Source organism: Myripristis murdjan, chromosome 17 (genome assembly GCF_902150065.1).
Source record: "Myripristis murdjan chromosome 17, fMyrMur1.1, whole genome shotgun sequence".
NCBI classification, from domain to species: Eukaryota; Metazoa; Chordata; class Actinopteri; order Holocentriformes; family Holocentridae; genus Myripristis; species Myripristis murdjan.
The window spans coordinates 370,878-398,598 of record NC_043996.1 but is presented as its reverse complement, the minus strand read 5'-3'; the positions used below and the strand labels follow the sequence as shown (position 1 = coordinate 398,598).

The 27,721-nt window shown below is 39.9% G+C and overlaps 1 protein-coding gene across 2 annotated transcripts; it reads left to right on the top strand.

The window, feature by feature from the left end:
* Nucleotides 1-1,766: 1,766 nt before the first annotated feature.
* LOC115375474 (protein Niban-like) lies at nucleotides 1,767-27,306 on the top strand. Of its 2 annotated transcripts, none has more exons than XM_030074878.1 (15): nucleotides 1,767-1,836; nucleotides 3,935-4,048; nucleotides 8,689-8,819; nucleotides 8,962-9,099; nucleotides 9,307-9,424; nucleotides 10,609-10,770; nucleotides 13,452-13,567; nucleotides 14,048-14,152; nucleotides 14,936-15,098; nucleotides 17,974-18,155; nucleotides 18,653-18,799; nucleotides 21,445-21,552; nucleotides 21,903-22,010; nucleotides 22,668-22,779; nucleotides 23,631-27,306. In XM_030074878.1, the coding sequence occupies exons 2-15, from the start codon at nucleotides 3,994-3,996 to the stop codon at nucleotides 24,920-24,922; spliced, it is 2,937 nt and encodes a 978-aa protein (XP_029930738.1). In that variant the 5' UTR covers nucleotides 1,767-1,836; nucleotides 3,935-3,993; the 3' UTR covers nucleotides 24,923-27,306. The 2 variants fall into 2 exon arrangements, with proteins under 2 accessions (XP_029930738.1, XP_029930739.1); XM_030074879.1 differs by having other exon boundaries at nucleotides 1,804-1,832.
* Nucleotides 27,307-27,721: the final 415 nt, after the last annotated feature.

Sequence of the window (27,721 nt, the reverse complement as noted above, 5' to 3'; positions counted from 1 at the left end):
TTGGCTGCGGAAGTCTCCTTCCCCTTCCTCCAGTGGCTGTCAAAGCTGTCAGTCCCAAAAACTACACGTGCCAGCTAACTCAAATCAAGTGCCAATTAAGGCCAGAAGTGTGTCTAAACAAACATCCAAATAAAACCAGGGATAAAAACACAACAAATACCAAATTCAAATAAAATCATACATAAATAATAAAAACATAAAAGCATGCATAAGCACTACAAAATAAAACCATAAAAACACACTTCTGCCCTGTGACATTTACATAACTTTTTTCACATTTAGAACATAGTGTTAAGGACTTCACTGATTTGAATTCATATTTAAACAAATAGTATATAATAGCTCCAAGACAGAGATTTCCCCCTCACTTCAAGTGGTCAGCTTACACACCTTCCAATTAGAATTATGCTCTTTCCAGTAGTAGTGAATAGGATTGCTTCCAGTGAGGAAGAAATCACATATCCAAACCATGCTTATGGAAATTTTGTGATTAGAACAACAACTAATGACAGATTGTCCCATTAACAAAAAATCTGCTATGGATGTAAAAAAGTAGTAAGTCATAAGTAAGCAGTAAGTAGTAAGTAAGTAGTAAGTCCAAGTGCATTTGTATTTTGCTGATTTGTCAGAAAAAGTCAGGAAGGTCTGATGTGAATGAATAGACTTGAACAAAACAAAAAAAAAAAAAAACGGGTCTCAACAGACTCAGAATGGCCTGACAAATTGTCCTAAATAGGTAGTAGTGGTGAAACATTTTTGCTTGACATTTAGGAGAATTTCACATATCTCCCATTCACTTGTAATGGAGGGCTCATGACTAAACCTCCTTGCAACTATAAACCGACAACCACCAGGGGGCAGCTTGGTATTTTCTCATTATTTGTATATTTTATATATACAGTGCATTCAGAAAGTATTCAGACCCCCTTCACTTTTTCACTTTTGTTATGTTGCAGCCTGATGCTACAATTGCTTAAATTCATTTTTTTCTCTCATTCATCTACACTCAGTACCCTGTAATGACAAAGTGAAAACAGAATTGTAGAAATTTTTGCAAATTCAGTTAAAAGGAAAAACTGAAATATGACATTGACGTAAGTATTCAAACCCTTAGCAACAACACTTGAAATTTAGCTCAGGTGCCTCCAATTTCTCTTGATGGTTGCTGAGACGTTTCTACATCTTGATTAGAGTCCACCTGTGCTAAATTAAATTGATTGGACATGATTTGGAAAGGCACACACCTCTCTATAGAAGGCCTCACAGCTGACATGCATATCAGAGCAAAAAACCAAGCCATGAGGTCAGAGGAACTGCCTGCAGAGCTCAGAGACTGTCATGATTTTGTGTTTCTTTTGTGTGTTTTGTTTGGTCTCATGTATCTGTTTTCATGTGTTTCCTTTGCCTGGTTCTTTTTTAGTGATTTCACCTGTGTCTGGTTAGTCTTGTTTGCCCCTCCCAGTGCCACACCCGTCCTCAATTATCCCTGATTGTCCTGATCCCTCCCAGTGTTTCCCTCGGCCTATCCTCTGTGTTCTCCTGTCCTGTGCTCCAGCCCCTTCCCCAGGTGTGTCTTGTTAGCTATTTAGTTCTTGTGTATTTAAGTCCTGTTTTGAGTTCTGTTCCTTGCCGGTTCATTGTTGTGTGTTATGTTCTGTCATTCCTGCCATGTGTTCCCTGCGTTTCCTGTGAGCATGTTAAATTTATTTTTTGTTTGCTGAGCTCCGTGCCTCCTGGCTCCTGCATTTGGGTCCTCCATCTACCTCCCACCGTGACAGAGACAGGATTGTTGCAAGGCACAGATCTGGGGAAGGCTTGTTGTCAACATCCAAGTCGGTATGGCTCGTCTGCGTGTATATTCAGTCATACGGAGGTATAGGCATTTAGCATTAAGGACCTTGCCTAAGGGCCAACAATAGATTTTTTTTCCCATCATTGCAGCGGGACTGCTCAGTGATTAGTGTCACTGACTTCATCACAGGAGACTCAGGTTTGAATCCTTGTCTAGGTCCCCAACACACTGAAAAGTTAGAATAGAACAGAATGCTTTTATTGTCACTGAACAGCAAATGCTACAACGAAATTTCATTGCAGCTCCTTTAGTGGTAGGCTACATAGACAAGACAGATGAGTAGCAACAATAAAGGCACAGGATAAAAAGATTAAAAGACAATAAAAACATAAACAACCTTTGACTGACATAATAAATAAATAGTTATAATAAAAAAATATTGCATAGTATATTGCACACTTATTATATTGCACTCAACCTATGACATTATTGCACAGTCCCCATATTCCTCAGCAGCCTGGTATTATTTAATAGAGTTCAATTGTTGGATGGCACATGGATAAAAACTGTTCAGAGTCTGGAAGTGTGGGTCTTCATAGACTTGTATCACCTTCCAGAGGGCAGCAGTGTGAAGAGGTGGTTGGCTGGGTGAGATGAGTCTTGTATTACGCTTCTGGCCCGTTGTAAGCATCAGGCCCTATAAATGTCTTAAAGCGATAGTAGATGTGAGTTGATAATGTCCTGTGCTAATTTAATGAATCCTGAATACTTTCCTGTCAGCCACAATGCAGCTCGCACACCACACGAGGATGCCAGAAGAGAGGATGCTTTTGACAGGACATCTGTAAAAGGACAACAGCACCTGCTGGGAGAGGTTCGCTCTCTGTAGAGTCCTTAGAAAATAGAGCTGCTGCTGTTGTTCCTCCTTCACAAGAGAGGTGGTGTTGACAGTCTATGTGAGGTTCTGGGAGATGGAAGTGCCTTGGAATATAAAATCAGTGGCTCTCTTCACCATCTCTCCTTTGATGTATAGAAGAGCAAGTTCCTCTCTCCTCCTTCTGAAATCGATTATCAGTGCTTTTGTTTTTCCGGGGTTTAGTGCCAGGCTATTAATAGTGCACCAAACAAACAGTTTTTGGACTTCATCCCTGTGGGCAGACATGTTGTTTTGGATCTTTCCCACCACAGTTGTGTCATCTGCAAACTTCATGATTTGGTGTGGGTTGGTGTGCAGTTGTAGGTGTGTAGAGTGGAGAGAATAGGACTCAGCCCACAACCCTGTGGGACTTCATTGCTGGGAGTCAGGTTTGAGGAGTGAGTAGACCCCATCCTAACAATCTGTGGGCGATCTGTTAAAAACTCCTTGAGCTATCTGCATGTCCATTCATTGACACCCAGGTCAAGCAGTTTGTCCATCATTCTGCTGGGGGTGATGGTGTTAAATGTACTTCACTGTTGTGTACAATAGCAGGGCCTGCAAGTTTGTTTACATATATATTTACTATTTTAAAAAGCATCTTCTAGGCTTGTGTTTGGTTTACAGTGCTCATTTTTCCTTTTCTCTTAATTTGTTAATTTAAAAAATGCAGGTATAGAAGCAGGTTCTGCTAATTTAAGCAAATATTTGTTAAAACTGTATTTTGCGCTATTAAGGAACATTATTATATAGTGTTACTTAAAATTAATTTAATTTCTGGAAGAAAAGGTGAAGCCGGGATCAGAGCTGAAAATCCTGTCACATCTCTCTGAAAACAGCAGGTGGCGCAGCAGGGTGGCTTGTCACAGATCTATACAGTTCTTTCTATGGAGACATGACAGTACTGACAGATTTCATCTCACATTTGCACCAGACCAGACCTACCCCCCCCCCCCCCCCCCCCCCCCCCCCCCCCCCCACACACACACACACACACACACACACACACACTCCCGCCCACTTGACATCACAAAGCCTCACAGAGAACAGAGGAAATGGGCTGAGCAGTCATCTGTATCTTTCCACTCATGGGTGTAGTTCATTTTGTTTAGATTTTTTTGAATTTAAGTTTCTACAATTGACAGAACACAAGCTATATATACAGGTGTCCTCAAATAATTGAGAATAATAGAATACTGTAGTCTTATCTCTGTTGTGGTGTTCAGTTATAGCGGCTGAATTGATATTTCCGAGATACTGTTGGAGAGAGGAACAGAAGCGCATCATGGGAGCATCTTCCTCAGGACTGTTGGATGAGGCCAAGGTCAGCCACATCAGAGGTAAAAAATATATAATACTTGTATTTTAAAGGATTAAATGGTGCCATTTTGTGATGTCAGTGAACTTAAATCAAGTGTAAGTGCTATGACAGCTCATGCTAAGACGTTCCCCTTGAATCTGAGAAGGGTGGACAGAAAAAAGAAAACAAGGGAAAGAAAGTGAAATGACACTAGTAGTCGTTGTAGTGCTGTTGTGTACTGCACTTTTTTCTCTTAATCCTTTCCTTAAACCCTTATTCATCCATATGCTATGAGCTTCCTTAAGGACTGAAGGGTTTTAGTTTACCCTACACTACAACCCTGCTTTTGAGCGTAGGTCATATGAGGTCAGGTTATATATATGATTTCACATTAATTAATGAGTCTTGTTTTGTGCCTACTGCATATATGCAACATGTTTCCTCAAAAGCCACCACCTGACACCAAATATGAGGATAAGACACTGGTGGACTTCTGGATTAAACTGCACTCTAGAGTGCCAAAAACTAGAGGAAGTGCCCTTCACATGGGGAAAAAAAGATCAAGTTCCTTCCCGAGTGCCCTTTCATGCACTAAATAATGATAATTTGGTTATCCCTTAATGGAGAAGTGCTGCCCCAGTGGATAAAATGTCATAGTCACATAGTCTGAGCTGTAACCATAATTTCCTACTACAGTGTGGGACCTGTAAAGGAGGCAATACAGCAGACTTTCTTCAAGATGTAAATTTTTACCAATTATCAATTACCTAAAACAAATGTATGTACACTGCAAGTACTTTTATAGATAGCTCTACCACATTTTTTGCCTAGATGATTAGCTAAGGAGCTAGCTAACTTATCTATGCTTTTAAACTGAAGAACAATATATCTTGTTTGTGTGATGTTGAGGTGGGTTCATGCCATTGAGGGCAAAAGGGCTACTGGTAGAACTGTGTTCTTTTGTAATACAGTTATGGGGCACCCTGGTGGCTCACTGGATTAGAGCACATACCATGTGCCAAGGCTGAGTCCTGATTGCAGCATCCTGGGTTCAAATCTGATGTCAGGCCCCTTATTGCATGTCATCCCCCCTCTCTCCTACCTTTCCTGTCTCTCTCCATTGTAACTGTCAAGTAAAGCAGAAATACCAGAAAATAACCCTTAAAAAAGTAACGGTTATAACACAACATTATGTGCAGTTCAATTACTCAAGCATTGTAATACAGTTATTTGTTCTAGACGAAGACTGTTTCATCATACTTTATGTGTTATAGATTTTTGTGCACTGGTGGGACTACCTGTCGTGCAGTAGGTGCCCTTTTTTTCTTGACCCTGCCCTTCAAACAGCCTGAGTCCACCACTGATATGATTTATACCAAGCTCATTAAGAGTTAATGTGAACACCTAATAAATACATCAATAATGTATGCTATCCATGCCATGTCCAAATCAGGATAGAATATTTAGTTTCCCGTTTTGTGTGATATAAAGTATATTTTAAATAGCATGAAAGCTTCCAGTGAAATTGCCACTAAACCAAAAAATTCAATAAATATTCAATGAAATTACTCCCCAAAATTCTAAATTCAATGAATTTCTGTCTGTATTTTTGTGATATTTTAATTTTAATTGTATATTGACAATAATTACAGGTGTTTTTCTGTTTCACTAATCTGATTTTTTTTTCAATTAATTTCTTTCCAGTGAAATTCCTATTTTCATTACAGCGTGTAATGCTACAATCGTTACGTCCCATTACAGCGTGTAATGTGATGTGATGACTACCACTGAGAATGGAAATAGTTTTAGAAGTATTTACAAAAATATTTAGAATAGTGTTAGCAGTTGTAATAGTAGCAGGAGTACTAAAAGTAGTACAATAATTCTTGCATTAAGGATTAGAATGTTGTTTTTTGATTTAAAAAGTAGATGAAACTTAATTTAAAAAAAAAAAAAAAGGTAAAATACAGAAGAGTAATGCAGTACCCCATCGATAATATATTCTGTTGTGTGAACAGCTTTGCATATTTATACAGTGCAATTTCAATTTTATTTGTATAGCATCATATGTTATGTCAAGTCACTTTACAGAGACCCCACAAATTTGGTTTGTCCCATGAACCAAAATCTCTCCCATGACATGAACCATGATCTCTCCCCGCGACAGTGGCAAGAAAAAGAAAGTTAACAGGGAAAAAAACCTTGTGCAGAACCCAGTTCTGGGTGGGTGGCCATCTGCCTTGACTGGGTGTTTACAGAGTTTATTGTGAATGCATAGGAAGGTGGCAGTTGTAGGTGATGGAATGAAGGCTTGGACAGTGGAGAAGGGGCTGGCTAGGCAGGCTGAGGTTGACTATGTGACGCTGTCTAGGGAAATGTTGGCGAGGATGAAGGCGAGCAGGCACGTCGGACAAATGAACCTTCTTGCCTTAACCTTTTTTGCCCTGTGTCCTTGGTGGGTGGGATCTTTTAAAATACAGCTGGCTTTCCTGGGGAGCCGGCCAGCGTATTTGAGTGCTCCACCTGGCTTGATCTCTCATTTTGTTTTGTCTTTGTTGTGCTTAAAAATTTATTTTACAATGGTGAAGTTAGCTAAATAATCTAGAGTAGGCTTCTTAAAGAGTGGTTTAGTCACAGCTACTTTAACAGACTGTGGTATGTAGTTTGCTAATAAAGACTGATTGATCATCATTTGATTGATCATATTAAGCAAAGAAGCACCAACAGAGGGTAAGACTTCCTTAAGCAGCCTAGATGAGATAGGGTCTAATGTGGTTTAGATGGTTTAGATGATGAAATCATTGAATTTTCAGGAAGGCCAGTTTCCTTGACAAAGGAATTGTAGTAAGCACAGTGTTCCTGGATTTAAGACATTTTATACTGTAAATCATAACATCTTAATTTCAAAACTCTCAGTGTTCAGTTTCTCAAAACAGTCACTGCCGTGGTGTGATTCATATTTTAAGGGATGTGAACAGTGTGTTGTAATTAACAATATCAAGTCTGTTTTACATAAAATTGTAACAGGAATTCCTCAAGGAACTGTCTTGGGTCCTATTCTTTTCAGTTTGTGTATTACTGACTTGCCAGATATATTCCCTGGTAAAGGTCTACAGATGTACACTGATGATACAGTTGTCCATATATCTGGCAAAACCTGCTATGCTTTGCAGATGCCCTAACAAAAATTTTAGAAAGAGTATCAGCTTGGCTTGATACCTCCTTTTTGACACTAAATACTAAGAAAACAAAGTCTATGTATTTTTCCACTAATAAGCTACCTGCCACAGAATCTTTGAATTTAAGAATTAAAAGTGAGCTTACCGAACAAGTAACACCAGTGAGGAATTTAGGGATAATTTTAGATTCTCAGTTAAATTTGAAAAATCATGCTAAAAAAAATGTAAAATTATTAAGGCTAACCATAGCTATTTTAAGATGATAAGAAATTGTTTGACATTTGATTGTGCCTTGCTATTTCTAGATTCAATGATAATCTCACATCTGTTCTATGGTTTAACTACCTGGTCCCAAGCCAACCAGTCACTTATCAAATCCAGAGTGTCCTTACAATCAGGCTTTGAAAATCTTGGACAAAAACCCCCCCAAACAAATAGGGTACCATCAGATCCAACAGAGTAACTTCAAGTGGCAACTGTAAAGTTCCATCCATGATCACCATGATCACTTGAAATGTACTACAAACTTTACCGCTTTTAAGAATGCCACCAAACCCTGGCTAATTGAGATCAAACTTGTTCTCATGTTTAGTTTTCTTTTTCCCCTTTGTTAAACTATGTCCTTTTCTGTTTTTCTGTTGTGTTACTACTAAATATGAGTTATTGTATCTTGGTGTAATCAGTTTACCTTCTATTCTTTTTCATTTTAATCTCAGATTTTACATTATCTTGCCAAACTAAGAGATTCTCTCACTTCAGTGGAACTTTCAAGTCTTTGAAAAAGTGCTATCATACATTGTATCAGCAGGGTCACATCCTGTCTGCAATCTCCATGGTAAAATAGTATGTAATTACAGTCATTTTGAACTATTACATTATTATGGCTTGTCTCTGATCTGTTTGAGAACCAACCTTGTTAGTGTGTGTGTGTGTGTGTGTGTGTGTGTGTGTGTGTGTGTGTGTGTGTGTGTGTGTGTGTGTGTGTGTGTGTGTGTGTGTGTGTGTGTCATTACGTAAGATGCAAGTCTGCCCATTAACTTAAACACTGTGATGACAGTCATGCACACATATGCAGAGGCAGAAGCAGAAGAAGACAGCAGAAGATCCATTTGTGCCCAAATACATTAGTGGATACTAGAAAATTATAATTTTCTAGTTCTCTTTTTTTTCTATAGAAAAAAAGAACAAAACAAAAGGAAAAAAAAACACTTTTCACAAGGATTAAAGTAGGAAGACCTGGAATACCTTCAAGGACCCGTGGGACACCACTTAGGAAACCATTGCTATAGCTGAGAGTTTGCAGGTTATGATCCTAATGAAATATATTAAAAATACCCATACAATAGCATTGTTACATAAGTCTTTCTTAAAAATATGTTCAACAACATTCTTCACAATACTTGCAGAAATCATTCATCTCGACTGTATTCTAGCTCTCTCAGAATTATATTGGTTGGTCCTGTCACAGTGAATATGTTTGTGTGTGTGTGTGTCTTTCCAGGCCTCACCGAATCCACACTTCAAGGTTTCAGTGTGTTTTATCAGCAGCAGTACTCTGCTGCTCACATAACACATCTACACCAGGAGGTGGAGCCTAAGAAAGAGGGGAGGGGCCTACTTATGACACAGAGGGTAAGCGTGGAACCTCAACCCATCAATCAATCAATTAGTCAAAGCTGGTTAACACCTTGCAGCCATGTAGGATGCAATTACAAAAGATAGTTAACATGGAACTGTTGTGTGTGTGTGTGTGTGTGTGTGTGTGTGTGTGTAGCCTTGCCACACTCCAAAGGATGTACTGTACCAGGGTAGTGTTCAGGTGTCCTGCTGGGAGGAGCTGGGAAGAAGGGGTAAAGAGAGACATGTAGTCCTAAGGGGAGACTACAGCCTGGAGATACATGACAGCATGGAGGTAACACATACATACACACACATTTATAGCATTTAGAATACACTTTTTTTTAAAAGTTTCATATTTATTGGATGTGTGCCTGTTGTCTATCTTTAATTGTCTTATACATTGATCTGATCAGGAGTAGTGCTCCTAATTTCGTTGTACTTCCACAATGACAATAAAGTCTTTCTATTCTTTTTTATTTATTTAATTATTTTATACTAGACCTTCAGTCATGGTGCTGTAGCCAAGTTGGTCCTCCAGCCAGCAGGGGGTGCTGTGCTGACCACAGAGGAGGAATCTAGACTTCTGCTGGAGCAAACCTGTCCTGGGCTACTGAATGGTTACACTGCATTCTGTAATCTGTAATCTGTCTTTCATGTAGTGTCAGTGGGGGGAAATTGGGTATTGTCTGTAATTTTTTCTGGTAACTTTGTAATAATGTTCTGGTAATTGAATTTTAAATATATAATAATGAAAATATATAGTGCATTCAGAAAGTATTCAGACCCTCTTCACTTTGTTCACTTTTGTTATGTTGCAGCCTGATGCTACAATCGTTTAAATTCATTTTTTCTCATTAATCTACTCTGAGTACCCTATAATGATAAAGAGAAAACAGAATTTTAGAAATTTTTCCAAATTTATTAAAAAGGAAAAACATTCACATTAAAACAATAAGTATTCAGACCCCACTTGAAATTTAGCTCAGGTGCCTCACATTTCTCTTGATGGTTGCTGAGATGTTTCTACATCTTGATTAGAGTCCACCTGTGCTAAATTAAATTGATTGGACATGATTTGGAAAGGCACACTCCTCTCTATAGAAGGCCTCACAGCTGACATGCATATCAGAGCAGAAACCAAGCCATGAGGTCAGAGGAACTGCCTGCAGAGCTCAGAGACAGGAGTGTTGCAAGGCACAGATCTGGGGAAGGCTACAAAAAAACTTCTGCTGCACTGAAGGTTCCCAAGAGCACAGTGACCTCCATCATTCTCAAATGGAAGAAGTTTGGCACAACCAGGACTCTTCCAAGAGCTGGTCACCCGGCCAAACTGAGCATTATAGTGTAATGAGTGTAGATTAATGAGAGAAAAAATGTGTTTGCAATGTGATTGTAGCATCAGGCTACAACATTACAAAAGTGAAAAATGTGAAGGGGGATTGAATACTTTCTGAATGCACTGTAGTTGGTAATTTTTGTTTCTGCATATTTTGTCAATCTTGTGTTTTCTGTGCTACCTTTCTGGTAATTTTCTTGTATTTTTTTATTTTTTTTTTGGTAATTTCTACTAATTTTGTGGCAGTTTTCTTGTAATTTAATTAAATATATATATATAATGGTCTTGAAAGAAATCAAGTGAATTTGCCCAGGTTTCAAAGGGTGAAGGTGAATTGCTGTCTATAGCTGAAACTACTATTATTGTTATAAAAATGACATGATTGTTATTATTGTTGTAATCCCACTTTGAATCACATCTGTAATGCTGTCCCGTGTGGGTGTGTGGGTGCATGGGTGTGTCCAGGAGTGAAGGGCGATTCTTCTTCAGTGGTGTCTTCTCCTGGTGTGTTTCCTGTGTTTCTGCACCTGCCTTACACAGGCCACACCTGCTTCCTGTTCACACAGGAAGAGCAGCGCCATCATTTCCTGTCTGCACTCAAGACTTGCATGCGACACCAGAACCTCGGTAAAACACACACCCGCTCACACTTTTGTTGTGACTCTAAGGAAGTGGTGAGGTATTTTAATGACTCGGATGTGCCTTGCAGCCTTTTAAGTGGCATTTTAACCTGTAGAGCTAATGTCTGCTCTGTCAGAGAGGCAGAGAGCTGCAGCTGCCCAGCTGTTATTCACTTGTTGTGTTTGTGGTGCTTGTTGCCTTGGCAGCAGATAAAAATATTAATCCGGCACTGCTGGCTTCCTGTGTGGTTAGCCAGCGAAGAGATGTCAGCCAGAGAGTTGGACCTTCGCTCACAATGTTGCACCTACATGATGCATCATATTTGTAGAAACTGCCTCAGTAACTGCTATCTCAACAGGAAACATGACACACTGCGCGTTTTATCCACATATTGGTAGCACACAGCTTCATACAGAGTGCGACCACAGTGTTGGGCTTGTTATTGCAAATATAAAAAATAATTCATTATTCATTCAATTCATCATTTCAGATAATGCTTCTTAATTGTAACAGGAATTGTAGTGCTTTCTCCCCAAATCCATGATAGCATCTCTGTTTCCCTTCAAGTATCAAGATAGTCCTTTTTTTCCTCTCCTGTCAATCTAACATTTGTCCTTAGAGCAGGGGAGAAGCTTCCACCCAGAGAAAGTCAACTTTTCAAGTTATGTAGTATCATACAGAGTTTTCAATAAATTCTTACTTTCCTCAAAACTGGATAAAACAGGGAGATCCTGCATAGTATCTGTGCCTGCAAAAGATCTTTATTATGCCATTTTGGTCATTCAGACCTCCATCATGCAAAAGTTAGTGTGCCACAAATATCATTTGCCGTATACATAACGATTCAAGTCGTGAAAAAATCAGAAGGATCTCGGGTCGGACCTGTACCAAGGTCCCTTGGCAGTTCCGAGTTGATTGGTGACCTCTTGGCCTTTTGTCTTTTCTGTATGAGGGCTTATTATCCTGTGTTCTTGATCCCATGTATCATCTCTAGTATTTTTTCTAAAATGTTTTTTTTCCTAATTTCGGCTATAGTATTTTTTTTCTCTAATTATTCTATGGATTGATCCTGTCCTATATAGATTTTGCTGTATTGATTCTTGATTATTTAACATTTTGTACTATTTTAAAAAAGCATATATACACTGTATTGATGTTGACTATGCTCTCTTGAAGATTGACGTTGGCCAATCTACATATTTACCATTTTCTATTTCCTTTTCTATTTACTATATTAATATTTTATCGTCATTAGTGGGAAAAATTGTCTTGATTCTCATTACTTGTATTGGTATATGTATTATCTACACTGACTTTATTAGTCCTTGGCTCACCAGGGAGATCTCTGTGATCTCTTTGGGATAATTGATAGTTGTATTTGCTGGGAGCCGTCCTTTCTGATTGGATCCAGCCTTTTATCCAGTGTATACAGAAAATGATTTGCAAGTACAGATAGTGTGCAGGATCTCCCTGTCTTTCCTGTTTTTATACCAAGCACCTGTCTGACTATAGTTTTTTAGGAATGCAGACATTCTCCTTGGTAACTTTAAAAATTAATAATATTGCAAAAAAAAAAAAAAAAAATCTGCCAATGGCATGAAATAACTGTACCTCCATTTGGTTCCAAAGTTCCTGGAAACATGAGTCAACATGTTGAAGTAGCCCACATGGCAAAATGATGTCATTTGTCAAATCAGTATTTTTAGAGCATTATTCATACTGAGGATGTTGATGATGAGGGGAAGTCAGCTGAGATCTACTACAGATTTCTGCTCATCTTCCTAACTTTTCCACCAACGGTGAACCGATTTCCCAAAAACCTCAGGGTTCCTCTCTGGGGCTTGTCTGCTCTTTAAGGGGCTTCAGTCTTCATAGAAAGAGCTTCACTGATGGTAACTCAAACTTCACCAAAGTTCAAGTAAAGTTTGTGTTTCCTATGTAGAAAATGGGTCAGAACATAAATAGTAATACCATACAACAGATACAAAATATATAAATAAAGAATATAGAAAATGAGACACTACAACACTAGAATATAGAAAAGTAGTCTTGTAAGGAAAGACTGTCATGGCTATCATATCAGTAGGATCATTTATGCATGGCGTAGAAAACATAAGAAGTAGGGTATGCTGAAACAAAATTTAATGTCTGCAAAAAATCTATGCAGAAATATATGTTAAAAAAATCTCATGTATCGTGTATGTATATGCATCTCTACGTATGCAGTACTGTAACTGCTTTTACAATTTTTCATTTTATAGACACATTGGATACATTCACTAATATGTACACAGAAATGTTCCTACTCTGCATTCAAAATAAGTGCATACACAAAATTACCCCTGGATTCACAACGTGTGTGTACCAGCCAGTCTTGTTTTCCCTTGTGTGTATGTTCATGAGTCAGGATCATTCTGCTGCTGGTCAGCATACTACCATACCCCCATTTCTCTGTTGGAGATGTATAGCTGTGGAAAAAGCTGCAAAGCCACAGCAGTTCAATGATATTTCACTAGAACGATCTAATGTGTAAGGACTATAATTGTAATCTTCACTGCCCACAGTTTGCTTATTTCTCCCTCTGCAGTGCGCAGTTCTACTTTGAAATGAAACAAGCTAGATTTTGAATTCAGTGTGACTCTGGATGTCATTAAAAAGAGAACTGCTCACACACACCTCTGCTGCAGACCCATGGCGTGATCCACCCTATGAGGGTCAAGCGTTCATCCGAGCCCTGAGGCTGTATCAACAGGATAGAGGACACTATGAATTCTGGGAAATGCTGCTGGGACCTGAGGAAAAGGTTAGCATCCACATGGTCTTTTTAGACTACTTTCTGATTTATTGTTTTAAATCAATCAATTTCCAACCTGGACATCAGAGGAAACTGCATGTTGGCTCATGAAAATAACACGTAATGTAAAATGACAGAAACCAGAAGAAAGACATGCAACAAATATACACCATACACGTTTGCCTTTTACCATTTGCCAATAAGTGCTTATTCCATTTTCTTGAAAAAATTCTACATTCTAATTCATTTATCATAATTTATCATTAATCATTAATTTTTCAATTTATCATATAGAAACCATTTATTTTAAATTAGACATAGTTTATCATAATTTGATGCAAATATTTGAATTTAAAAAAATGATTTTGATTTAATATGTTTTGTGTCCCCTTTCCCAACAAAAGATCTTGGGGGCCACATTTGGCCCCCAGGCAGCTTCTCTGTCATCTCCGATCAATATAATCTGTAATATTCTGTCTGTATGTGTAGGTGCTGGCCTCCCAGGTAATGAAGCAAGTGTTGCCATGGTTACAGAGTCAGCTTCAGTCTCGAGTGAAGGGGAAGAAGACAGAAAGGATGCGACAGTGGATGGCGGTGGGTTACAGGAATAAACCAAGTTTCTGGTAGATTGTCCTGTTTCTCTGCTCATCTGGAAGTGATAAGAACAGACACCAAAAGCATCCATGGGTCCAATATACACAACATGCTAACACTTTCATATACACTAGACCAGTGGCTGGTGAGCCCTTAAAACAAACCAAGCCTACTTGCCACCCCACAGGCTGCATGTGCAGAGTGGTGAACAGTCCAACTAAAGAATCACCTGTTCAAGTTATTGCATCCTGTTTTAAGAGCAGTCTGTATTCCCAAGAAAACTGAAAGAGCAAGGTACGTCAAAATAATTGGGATAAGTTGCATATTAAAAAAAGTTGTTTTTTTTTCTTCTTTCGCTTATGTTGTAATCATCCTGCAACCCCCCAAAATGATCTCACAACCCCCTGGCAGGCCCTGACCCTGAATTTGAGAACCACTGTACTATTATGAGTGACAGTAGGCTCCATGTTGATACTGCAGCAAAAACGAATTCTTTTGTTATGGAAATGAGGCATCACAACTGCCTGTTTTTGGTGGCTCATTCACCTTCTCTCAAATCCTAATTCAGCAACATACAGTCAGATGGCTTATTTTACAAGTTTGTTAGGTACATGTCGAATGTTTGCGTATGCCTTTGAATGGCCATACTAGCCTCCTTTTTTAACCTCATGTTAGAGGAATAGTTCAACTAATTTTTGAAAAATGTGATATCATTTTTGGAGTGTCCAGCCAGCCATTTGAAACTGTGTTACTATGACACTGTGTGTGTATGTGTGCGTGCAGACAGTGCAGGCAACCTACAGTCTGGTTCTGGAGCAGGTGACCGATGGCCTGGAGGCTCTGAAAGGGCCATGTCGTCAGACAGCGTCAGCCAATCAGGCTGTAATCAGATCGAACCTGGACCAGATAACGGTGTGTCACCGCTTCCTGGAGGACAAACTCCGAGGTAAAGAAGTTCACACCTGAACCCTGAACATAACTATCTAACACAAACATGAATCTGACATACATGCTGACATATCTCACTGTTTCAGCAAGGCAAACACCAATAAATGAGGCTGATACTGATCTGTCATTGTAGAGCCTGTCTTCTGCCTGGCTTGGAGTGTTTAGTGTCCTAGCCCTTTAAATCAGGGCTGTGAGATTGATATACGGTAGTGGGCCCCATTTGTTCGAATGAGACCTTCACAGGGGCCAGATATTTTTTTGCTAGCGTCAGTATGTTTCAAGTCAACACATGTATATTTTAGGCTATCTTCTGATTCAGTTTACCCTACCAAGAAATGAAAAACTACATGTTGGTAAACTGTTAAAACACAGCAACTAGCCTGGTGGTTTTTCCACCTGGTTTATAGACCCTCCAGAAAAACGCGATTATGCAATCGCATGAATTCCCACATAAATCACTCAAATGTAGCTGATTATGCGGGGGTCAATTATTTTCCAAAAGGGCGCATAATCCCCGCATATTTCGCAAAATGCGAAATATGCAGGTCTCGCTTGATTTCACAATTTCTGCATTTTTCCGCATAAAATGAGAAAAATATAACTAAAATAAATAGATGGAGTTGTGATGTTAATTTATATGCGGCGCCCGGCCCAACGTCATCAGCTCGTGCATTCACAACACAACACAACACAACACAAGACAACAACGAGCTAATGGAAGAACGGTGCCCACAGGAGAGAGAAAAGATGATACTGCACTGAACAGGGTTCAGATGGTGCAATAAGGCTCTTAAACTATTTAGACCTCTAGGTTTGGCTCATTGAGAGCTGTTATTTTTAGAGTTTAGAGTTGATGTTCAACAGTTGAGTTTAAACTGTTTTTGTAAACACTGTAGCAGATGGTTTGTTCTACCACAATTTATACCTCAGCTGGGGTCCGTTTCACAAAGCAGGTTTAGTTAAAACTCGAAGTCTGTTCACCCTGAAATGAGGGAAACTCTGAGTTTTCCGTTTCACAAAGGGAGGTAACTCAAAGCAGAGAAAGAGGGGTAACTCTGGCCTGTTTCATAGAGGGAGGTAACTGAAGCTTTCGGTCAGTTACCGCAGTAACAGACTCCATGAAACTAACCTGGTTGGGACCAGGTTTTTCTCATGAAACCTCGAGTTTCTCTCTGTGTCCGCCCTCTTTCAGCCACACACCGTATTTAACTTCCTCATTCATTCAGTCAGCAGGCCAGTTTTGGCGTGGCATATTAGTTCTGCCGTCTGTTATTTAAAAAAAAAAATAATAAAAAAATAAAATAAAATAAAAAAAAACAGTCAGTAGGCCTTTAATAGAAGTCCATTAGTAGTTAGGTGGTGACTTTTTTTTCACGAACATGGCATGTCCTTTCGACAACGATCCCGTGGATGAAGGTGCAGTGTTACCGCGCAGAGAATTAAATATTCGTCGGGAGATGGTTATAAGACCGCACATAGATGTTTATGCCGAGGTCTTACCTGTTTGAACAATGTTTTTATATTTCATCTTAAACTGCTGCCAAGTGTGCTTCTCCCCGCAGGAATACACCTCAATGAAATAAATTAATTGGCAACCATTCAAGCAGTTTTCCCCAGTAATATTATTGATTGCAACGGACTAGGCTACATTCAGGGCCCACTCACATTGGCAAGTTTGAGCCCGTATCGTGCTAAAGCCAAAATCCCCCCCTCCCCAGTCCCCGGCTGGCCTGCACTCACATTACCTAAAGCCCAAACGCGCCCAAGCACGATTGCCCCCGGTGTGCACGTCATCACGTTGATATACCACAACAGGCATGGCCCGACGTCATTATAAATCAGTGTAGTTCAAATACATTCATCATGTCTTCCTTTTAACTAAAAAACGTTTTTGGTCCTTTTAATCAGACATGGGATTACTTACGCATTGACCCGAGCAGCAGTGTTCTCCCACACCGTCTCCCTCTCCTTTGCTGCTGCAGCGGTGTTGCACTTTTTAAAAAAAAAACATGTTCAAACTCGCTGTATGAATGCATTACGATTTCCAATGCAACTGGGGTGAGAAACGCAGCCCGACGCTTCCCCGTTGCCATGGTGACTCGTCAAATCGGGGCTCCATTGACGCTGTCTTTTTTATAGCTGTGGTGGTGTGGTGGAGCTTAACTCCAGGTGAAACTACTCCGAGTTGATCAAACTAACTCAAATGAGCTGCTCTGGAACTGAAAACTCAGAGTTTCCTATCTCAGAGTAGATCAACTCAGAGTTCGGGGTAAGACTCGGAGTTTGTTGAACCTGCTTCGTGAAACGGACCCCAGATGGTTTGTTTTACCGCAATTTATACCTCAGCAGGAAGCATGTTTTATTTTTGACAAATTTGTGATTGAGGAATGTTTAAGCCATGCTTAAGTTGATAAAATAAAATAAATTAAACATTACCAGCACTTTCTGTGATGTAGTTTGCTTCTAGTATGCCTGTTTATCATAGGATATCTTTAAAATTGGTCTTTTTCATTCAGTAGTAGCCTAGTAACAAGAGAGAGAGAGAGAGAGAGAGAGAGAGAGAGAGAGAGAGAGAGAGAGAGAGAGAGAGAGAGAGAGAGAGAGAGAGAGAGAGAGAGAGAGAGAGAGAGAGAGAGAGAGAGAGAGAGAGAGAGAGAGAGAGAGAGAGAGAGAGAGAGAGAGAGAGAGAGAGAGAGAGAGAGAGAGAGAGAGAGAGAGAGAGAGAGAGAGAGAGAGAGAGAGAGAGAGAGAGAGAGAGAGAGAGAGAGAGAGAGAGAGAGAGAGAGAGAGAGAGAGAGAGAGAGAGAGAGAGAGAGAGAGAGAGAGAGATCGATCTTATGTCTGGTCCCCTGTTGTGTGTTTGTGTGTCGCAGCTTCTATATGTAGACCAGCACAGAAGCTGTGCGGTGAGTCTGTAGCTCCCTGTCTGTCGTCCATCCTGGAGGCTGTGGCTGAATGTGTCAGCGCAGGGATGCAGGACATGCAGTGTACACTGCACATACAGATGGACACAGCGTTCACTCACACACATGGAGACATGGAGGGGCTGGAGAAGGTGAGAGACCAGGTGCCATATGCATCAAAGTTTGAGCAGCATCCACAGTAAATGGTTGTGTACACACAATTCTGAGTTTTCCTATATGGAGGTTTTTCCATCAGGTGACATGTACTGCTGTTTTTCATTATGACTCACTGCATGACAGAGAAATCAGTGTGGAATTGTATCCACTCCCATTTTTGCCACTACTTGGTCAGAAAAACTTCCAAATTTACTCGTTCATGCCCTATAGTCCAGTTCATGTTTATTTAGGTTTATGAAAATAAATCATAACCAGGTCTGGTTCCCATTTATTTAAATAAATATATAAATATATAATAAATGAAATGCTCCCCACCCCCTCTTTTTTCCCATGTGCCACTTATTTTACTAATTTGTATTCAGGTGGATTTACATTTGATTTCCATTTCAGATGAATTCACTGCTTTTGTATGATTATAGCTTAGCTTTTTATTTGGTTTGACCTTGTGGGGTGTGTGTGATTATGTTTTCAGGCCTTGTCCTCCCTGCGTTTCACCAGTCTGGATCACTGCTACAGACTGGTAGAGAATCTGACAGAAAAACTTCAAGGTCTCAAACAGCGATTCAGATTCAGTGGTGCTGAGCGGCTGGTTCACTCTGTACAGCTGGAGATGGAGCAGGTATCCAGTCATGGCTAACATCAGATGTTAAAGAGACAGAAATGCAAACATAAGATGAGTGGTGTTGCTGAAAAAAGAGACTTCTTACCTAGATCAGCTTCATCACACACTAACAGCCCCACTGGTGGCAGGGTTTTGTATGCGGCAAATTTCATCATATAACATTTATACATTACTTGAAATATTAACTATCTTGTAACTATCTATTGCCACATTGCTCCCATTCTCCTCTATCCAAGCCCATCGCCATTTATTCTTAACCCTCTTAACCCTGCAATTAAACTAAATCTGCCTTGATTTATTTTGCTTTTTATGGTTGTAGAATTGTCAGAATTGTGCAATGACTGAGTGATTTTGCACACCATCGGAAAAGCTCCGGTTCTCTGCTTTCAGAAACCGTCTCAATTTTTTCGATGGCACCATTGGTTCAGGAGTTACGGTATGAGAAGCTCATATTACAAACATGTGACACCATAGACATAATATACGTAGACGCCTCATGACGTGCTGGAACGTGAGCAGCGTCGCCGCCATATTGGATGGGTCTCTTCACTCTAGGCTAGCACCAGAGTCAACCAGAGTCAATGGAGAGCTAGCAAAAATGCCGGTATCTTGTGCAGCTTATAATTGCAATAACCGGCACAGGATTTAAACCAGATCGCGTGGGATTACCTTTCAGAAGTAAGACTAAACAATAATTTTGGTCATTTTACCATTTATAATATTATATCATCGTTACTTACATGTAACGTTATTACAGCAGGAACTGGTACTCTCTCTCTCTCTCTCTCTCTCTCTTTGACTCTTGCTGTTTATTTTTCTTTTTCTTTTTAAAGGTTTCGCAGTGATACAGGCTTGAGGAGGCAGTGGGAAGTTGCTATAAGACGGAGGTTTTTGTTGCGACCGAGTGGTCAAAGCTCTGTAGTGAGCAGGAAGGGTCAGACTGTCAGTGATGTCCTCTGTGTGTGTGTGTGTGTCTGAGTGAGAGAGAGAGAAAGAGAGAGAAATAAATTCAAATGAACAATCAAACTTGTTTCTTTTTTAAATTATAAAATTAATTCATTTATACATTTATCTATATGCCATACCATATGTTTTGTTATAATACAAAGTCTTTCAGTATGAAAGTACATATTTTTAATGTGTGACAGCATCCTGTATCATAACTGAAACTCTGCTGTTTGTAACAAACCAAACTGTGGGAAAATCGGGTAAAAATTCGGGGAGTTATGGATTATTAAAGTTGGGGATACAGTAGGAATAAATGCACTGGGAGCGCATTAGAGACCCATCCAAGATGGCGGCCGGCTGCTACGTCAGCTCCAATAGGCAGCGGCAGCCTATGAGGCGTCTACGTATATTATGTCTATGTGTGACACACCAGGGACTCTTCTGTGATTGGACAGTCGAAGTGTCAGTAGTCCTACGGAGTTACCGTAATGGCCTGTATATAGGCGCAAAGCTCCATTTCTCCGATTTCCAACGTCTTTTAAAGTTTCTGTGTGTCGGAGATATCGATATGTAAAGTAGGCATGCCCAATCCTGTCGGCGCTGACATCATCGGTGTAAGAGACATCTTTGTTGTCTTCACCGGGCTTCATGAACCTGCGGTCCATCCTGTGGGCTGCAGTGCAGGCTCACTTTCGACGGCACAGGAAGCGCCTCACTGTCAACACCCAAGTCCCGCCCCCCCGCACTACTTCTAATTGACTAGTAGGCCTATTGTTAGTGTGGTTGAGAAACGTCTGTTAGATAAATCTGGGCGAACCCAGATTTTTTTTTTCTTTTAGTTCAGCTGGCGCTGCATGCTTCAAGCAAACGTCATCACACCACCACCAGAGCTGAGATTCCGATTGGCCCAGAGAAATGTCAATTATCAGAATTATCCAATAATCTTTCTTAATTCTAGCTTTCATGCATATCAAACGCAGCCCTTTGCATCCCCCAAAAAAACTCTCTGGTTCCACGCGATTCACGTGAATGACCGAATTGACCAAAAAAACGGCGAATATGCAGAGAGAAGAATCACATTGATGACTCACATTGCAAGGGCTCATTTTACTGTACAAAATGCATATAATATTTAATGTAGCTTTCTGTGTGGCTCAGAGACAGGGCCGTCCCTAGACATTTGGATTCCTTGGTAGAAAATCATTTGGGGGGGCTTTGCATTTTACCATGCATAGATTAATGAGATCCAAAAGCTCAACCATCTGTTTGCATTCTGTTTTGAACTATTTTAATGCAAATGAGTCTTTGCTTCAGTATGTACAAATGAAAACACCATTTTATTTAACTCTTTGAAAGGTTTGATTCACTCTCTGAACCAAATTAATTTCTCTTTATTTGAATTTTTTAGGGGGAATTTTCTTGTCTTTGAACATTTTTTTTTTGTAATTGTGCTAATGTTATTGATACATTTTTTTTTTTTTACAAACATTTTGGTAAGTTCACAGTATTTTTGTTGTAATACAGTTTTAAAAAGTATATTTTATGTATGTTTTTTCAGGTTTCAAAAAACTAAAAAAAAAAAAAAAGGGATTGTTTGAGGAAGGTGGGCCGCAGGGTGCTGTGCTCACACACAATCAACATGATTAGCATTACAGGGAGTGAAGGGTGATCACTTTGTTGTGTGTATACTACAGCTGCTGGACAGTGCTGTGTACACAGCAGAGCTGATCCTTCAGGCAGCCAGACGTCAGCCAAGTCACATCTCCACCAACATGGAGAGAGCCAAGCACAGAGTCCTCAAGGTACAGACAGTACACCTTTACAAAGACCTTTATATCCACCTTTGACCTGTCACCTTTACAAATACTGCTTCAGGTTGGACTTGTCTGTGATTGGCACAAAGGATTGCATTTTGTTTTAGACAGTACAGGGACATTTCTAGTAGCTATAAAATTACAGGCTGATGAGACCCTACATACTTCTAAACAGTAAAGGAACAGGAAAAGGTCAGTCAAAATTCTTGATTTTGACTGTGACTGTGTTTTGGGTGAAAATAAAAGCTTGAACAGTTGAAAACAAGGAGACACTGATAATATCACTGAAGTTATGACTTTATGCGTGTGTGTGTGTGTGTGTGTGTGTGTGCGAGCAGCAGCTGGACCATGATAGCAGACTTGTACAGAAGAGGCTCTACCAGGAAACTCTGCTCCAGATCACTCTGCCTGCTTTCACCAGGGAGATGGACAGCACATGGAAACCTGTAGGCCAAATACCAGCTGTCTCTTATTGAAATGTTGGGGTTGGAGAATTTCAATTCTCAGAATTGAAGATAAAAGTGTTAAATTTACAAGGAAAATTCTCATAAATTTGTGAGGGGAAAAAAAGGAAACCCTGGTGATTTTAGCGCAGAATCATAATAATATCATCAGCATCCGGACTTTGAAGAGACATTGCCGGGACTTGGACTCAGGATCAAATGACCAGCATTTCCTTCTTAGTATTAGAAAGACTAGTTTTAATTGTTTTTTTCTCATAAATTTGCAACTTTATAATCTCAGGATTTTTGAGTTTCTTTTCTCATAAATTTGTGAGTTTTTTTCTCATACATTCAATCTCAGAATTTCAGAGTTTTACTTCTAAATTCTAAATTGTAGTCTGGACATTCTAGTAGTAGTAGTAGTGGTGAGAATTTATTTCAGTCCTTTTCTGTGTAACAAAATGAATGCTCATATAGATAATAATGCTAAGTCATCAAAAGAAACAACAGATATAAGTACTATAAGCAAATCAATCAATGAGTGAAAAAGTGGACATTCAAGCTTTAGCTTACTATATCTGTCCCTCCTCATTACATAACTGTAAGAGACCAATACCATGTATACAGTGAATTCTGATTGAAGATATGTTTTGTGTCCAGGAGCTGCAGCAGTTTGAGCAGTACATTTTCTCAGATTACAGCAGTTTCATCCTGGTCCAAAATGTCTATGATGACATCCTGAGAGACATCCTCAACAAGGAGACAGAGAGAGGTAAACACACACCAACATATCCTGTGCTTTCGTATCCATACCCCACTCTTCACTGCTGTACACCCACCTTACTCAAGAGGATTATTTCATCTCACAATCACACTGAGTGAACAGAAATCTGACATGTTTAAACTATCTGACTGGCCAAACGCAGGAAGATCAGACTACTAACATGATGACAGAATCTGGTTCTTTATGTGTGTGAGCATCTGCTGCAAAACATTTCAGTCTGAGGTGAACTCCCAGCCTTTTGGTCTTGACCTGTTCCTGCATTTCAGGATTAAGGAAAAGCATTGGTGCTACATGAAAAAAGATGGTTCTGAGAAAAAAGTCTTAGTGAGTTTCAACTCAGAATTAATATTAAAGTCAGAATTCTGGGAATAAAATTACAACAGTTACAATTTTTTTCCAAGAATCCTGAGATTAAATTAAGAATTGTGATTTTTCTCAGATTTGCAGAACGGCATACCAGGGTCACTAAAAAACTGTGACTGAAGTGGCAGATTTATGAGAAAAACTTTTTCCAAAAAAATTTCAGAGATTATTAAGTCACAAACTGGTGAGAAGAAACCACTCTGGGATTTAGTAAGAAGGAAATGTTGGTCATTTGATCCCAGAATCACAATATTATAATCAGCATCCGGATTTTGAAGAGAGATTGTCGTGACTTAGGCCTATTTGGAAGAAAACAATGTTGTGGATGGAAGTCTTAGATAACTGTAGACACCCTGCTGCCACATTTTGTCACCTAATGCCTAAAAATGTAAAAGGCAACACGCTTGTTGGGTTCACACCAATCCTACTGTATCTGACTCTGCTGCCCCTCACCCCGACCCCATCTCCCTCTGCAGTGGTCCAGGAGGCTGCCAGTCTGCAGGGTAGCCACCTGCTGCTGGACTGTTCAGATTTGGCCATCAGTCAGTACAGTCTGCTGGGGCAAATGCCTCCTTGCTCTGCGCATGACAGCCCGGCTGTCCACACTCAAGCTTCTTCCTCCATGGTGCCAGATGAACATGGAGAATCTGCTTCTCTGCTGGATGGTGGAGCTCCATCAGGCATGGTTGACTTTTGCCCTCAGAGTGATCCCAAACCTGACCCCAACCCTGAATCTAACCCTACCAGCTCTGAGCTGAGTGCAGCGCTGCAGGCTCCCATCATCACTGTGACACACGACGAATCAGCACCAACAGACACGTGCGAAGCTTCTAATTCAGAGGCAGCTAATTTACATGTGTGTGGTTCAACTGATCCTCCTACTCTCCCAGAATGCGCTGGTTCTGACCTTGTCTCTCCTAACTCCTCAGTTACCCCTCCCCTGTCTGTGCCACCTTACCCAACTGCCCCATCCGAGTCCACCATTCAAGGTGACCCATCTGCTGACCTCATTACCTCAGATGTTCCACCACAAGTCACCTCTCACCTTAACTGCTTCTTCCCGCTGGCACCACCACCCTGTGCCGACGCTCCAATAACAACCAGCCTGACATCACTGTGCCAGGCAGTCTGTTGCAACTCCACAGTGCCTCCTACGGGGCCTACCATGCTACAGCAGGCCTCCGACAGAGCCGTCTACCTAAGAGGAGGATGGACAGAAGATATGAAGGTGGAGAGGGTGAAGGAAGAGAGACAGGCAGCAGAGGAGATGAAGGAGGAGGAGGAGAAAATAGGGAAGAGGGAGGGAAATGAGAACAACATTAAGGTGGAGAGGGTGAAGGAAGAGGGAGAGGCAACAGAGAAGAACAAGGAGGAAAAAATGGGGGAGGTGGGGGAAGAAGAGAGAGAGGCAGGGATAGAGGAGGAGGAGAAGAGGGAGAGAATGCAAAGAGAACATTTGGGTCTAGCCCAGAGTGGAAGTTACCACAACTGCAGATCCTCTGAAGCAGCAATGGAGACTCAGAGCACAGAAAGGGGAGAGGAAAGAGGAGAGCATGAGGAGGAAGATGGTAAACTGGAGGGTAAGAAGGAGGGAAAAGTGGCTGAAGAGGAGAGAGGAACACAAGAAGAGGAGGGTCTCCAGAGCCCTCAGCCAATGGCATGCCAGCCACAGAATGAGTCTGCTATGCCATTGGACAGTGTAGTCGTCATCAGAGGACTTGTGACTGAGGTCATTGAGGTTGAGACGCTAGTCAGCCCTGCCCCATAGCAACCATAAAGCCTAACATGTTACCATGATGATGAGATCCTGACTGCTACATTATGAAATGGGAATGTCAGCTTGATGGCAAACTACCATAGCAATGGTACACTGGTGAAATGATACAGTACTTGTTCGCTACTTTCATCATCAACTCTGGAAAAAACGCTGTATAACTCCCCTCTGATTAAATCACTAACACCAGCTGTTCTTTTTCAGTTATGGATGTGCCATCAAATTCATGTGTTGCATTCAGTCTTCAGACTTTTCAGTATTTGCTTTCCTTATTAACAATCAGTGGTATAATTATAATGCTGCCTGTGTCTGTATTTAGAAAAAGAATTTTGCCCGCAGTAGCCTATGAGGAGCTGGCATTAGCGTGACTGGAATTGCAGCTCTTCTCTCAGGATTTAACCAGGCTTTTCAATGCAAAATTTCATCAGATTGCACCCAGATTTGGGGGTGCCCTGGTGAGTGTGTGCCATGCACCAGGGCTGGGTTGTGATAGTGGCACCCTGGGTTCAGATCTGAGCTCGAGCCCTTTGCTGCATGACATCCCCTCTCTCCCCTGCCTTTCCTGTCTCTCTCTGCTGTGACTGTCAAATGGAGCAGAAATGCCAAAAAAATAATCTTTAAAATAAAAAGAGATTGCACTCAAATAATAATAAAAAAAGATTTAATGAATGACATTCGGTGTTAAACATATCATTTTTACCAGAGTTGATGATAAAAGTAGCTAACAAGTGAGATGTCCTGCATTTGTTCCATATCTGTTAACAGTAGTGATGTTTTCTAATGACTTGAAATTTGGCGGTGTGAAAGTCTCTCTGTCAGAAAGTTCTCCCTAACATTTACTTACACAGCCAATTATCAGTTCTCTGGTTTATGAGTGGCAACAACTCTGTTAGCTGCAGAACATTATAAGGTGGATGTGTCAAGCAAACACTGTAATTTGAAAATGGAGGGATTTTGATTATGTGTTGTGAAATCTTTAGTATCCCCACATGGTTTGTCAATGTAAAATGTGGGTAAACTGAAGTAACCGGGCCAAACATTCAAAATCACGGTCGTTTAATGCTTGATTTGAAATGTTGGCATGACACATCCCTGAACCCAGAAAGACATGGTGCTGAAAGATTCAGCAGCAGTGAAAATTGTCTTTATTAAGATGCACGGAGTAAAAAGAGGAAATATGGAGCGAGATACTGTAAGATAAAGCTCAGGTATTGCTATTTTATTATTATTTCTGTACTCAGAAGAACTAGCTTCTTTTGTATCGAGAATTTTTGTGATAAAAGCTTGATTGATTTTTTTTTTTTTTTTTTTTTTGCATTCCTGCTGTCCAATGTGCACACAACACACTAAAGATTAAAATTCATTTTTCTTTACTTCCAAGATGTAATTCTGAACACAGCATATCATTAAAACAGTGGTGAAAATGTGATACTGTTTTATTAAATAACTTGAAGATGCAAAGGATAAAAGTGACACTGATTCAAACATGTTTTAAAAAGAAGCAGAGGGAAAGAAACAGAAACACAAACAAGTCTTAACTTGGCTCTTTCCAGAATCTGAAGGAACAATAAAATAAAGAATGTACATCAGTAAACTTGGCAACACTTTATTTTAGGATACTTATTAACCATTAATTAGTTGTTTATTAATGTATTAAACCCACAATTAATTCTTACAAACAGTTAGTAGGTAAGTGGTTACACTTAAGTCAAACCCCTTATATCATTTGTACAGTATGAGGCAAGTAAGCAACTATTGTAGTGGAAAATTCCTCTGTGCTCTTTACTTAGCTCTCTTGACTTAGTACCCTTATAATCTTAAGAACTCAGAAGTGCTATTTTTGAGCAGCTATGCTATCTCTAAGTTAGCAAGAGAAGAGAGCGAGACAGTTCTTGTCTTGCTCTCGTACCCACTGTCAGTTAAAAACAGGAACTGTCTGGTTGCTGTTGGATATGCTTTAGCATCTGTATCACCTGTTTCCTATAAAGGCACTAATCACTTGGTGTTTGCTGTCAGTCTGTGTCAGTCAGCTACTCAGTTTGATCAGACACTGTACTGACCCCTTTGCAAAGGCTTACAATAAAACTAACAAAGACTATCTCAGTCTTAAGAACTTTCCATTTTCAGATTTTCCACCACACTATTTACACAACAGTTACGCTCTCCTGAGCTAAGACTTAATTCATTTTTATTCATGTCTGACTAAAAACAAAAGTATGGATGTTACTTCTATCTAATGAACTACAAATTGTTCATTATTAATCATAATTTGGTCCCCATTCTAATGTAGGTCTGTGGTGTAACCTAATACCTGCACAATTAAACATTTGAGACAAGCAGGTTCTCTGTGTCAGTGGCGTACATTTAACTGACCATTAGCAAGCATTAATCGTGGCCTAAATGGAAATAATAAATAAATAAAAAACAATAGTTAATAATGTATAGAATACCATGAGCAAAATGAGGAGCTGATATATGACAATTACAAAACTGATAAATTACTAATACTCACAGTAATAAACAACTAATAAATGAGTAATAACTGTACCCTAAAATAAAGGGGAAAAAAGTGCATCAAACTTCAACTACTATACAAATAAGTCTATAAATGTTGTAAGTATATACCCCTCCTGATAATGTGTTCAGTGAGTCATTGGCACATTGTTTTTACAAGATCATTTTGTCATTCCCTGCCTCAGTCTTACACATATTAAAATTAGGTGCTGCTCAGTTTTCAGTCTTTAAGTGCCTTGCTGAAAGGCAGCTGAACCAATACTCAGTGAACACTGACAA

Coding starts and splice junctions, on each gene's coding strand:
- LOC115375474 (XM_030074878.1), top strand. CDS start 3,994: ATGGGAGCATCTTCCTCAGGACTGTTGGATGAGGCCAAGGTCAGCCAC. Junction 13,568..14,047: donor TGCTGGGACCTGAGGAAAAG/GTTAGCATCCAC, acceptor CTGTATGTGTAG/GTGCTGGCCTCCCAGGTAAT. Junction 21,553..21,902: donor CCAAGCACAGAGTCCTCAAG/GTACAGACAGTA, acceptor GTGTGCGAGCAG/CAGCTGGACCATGATAGCAG.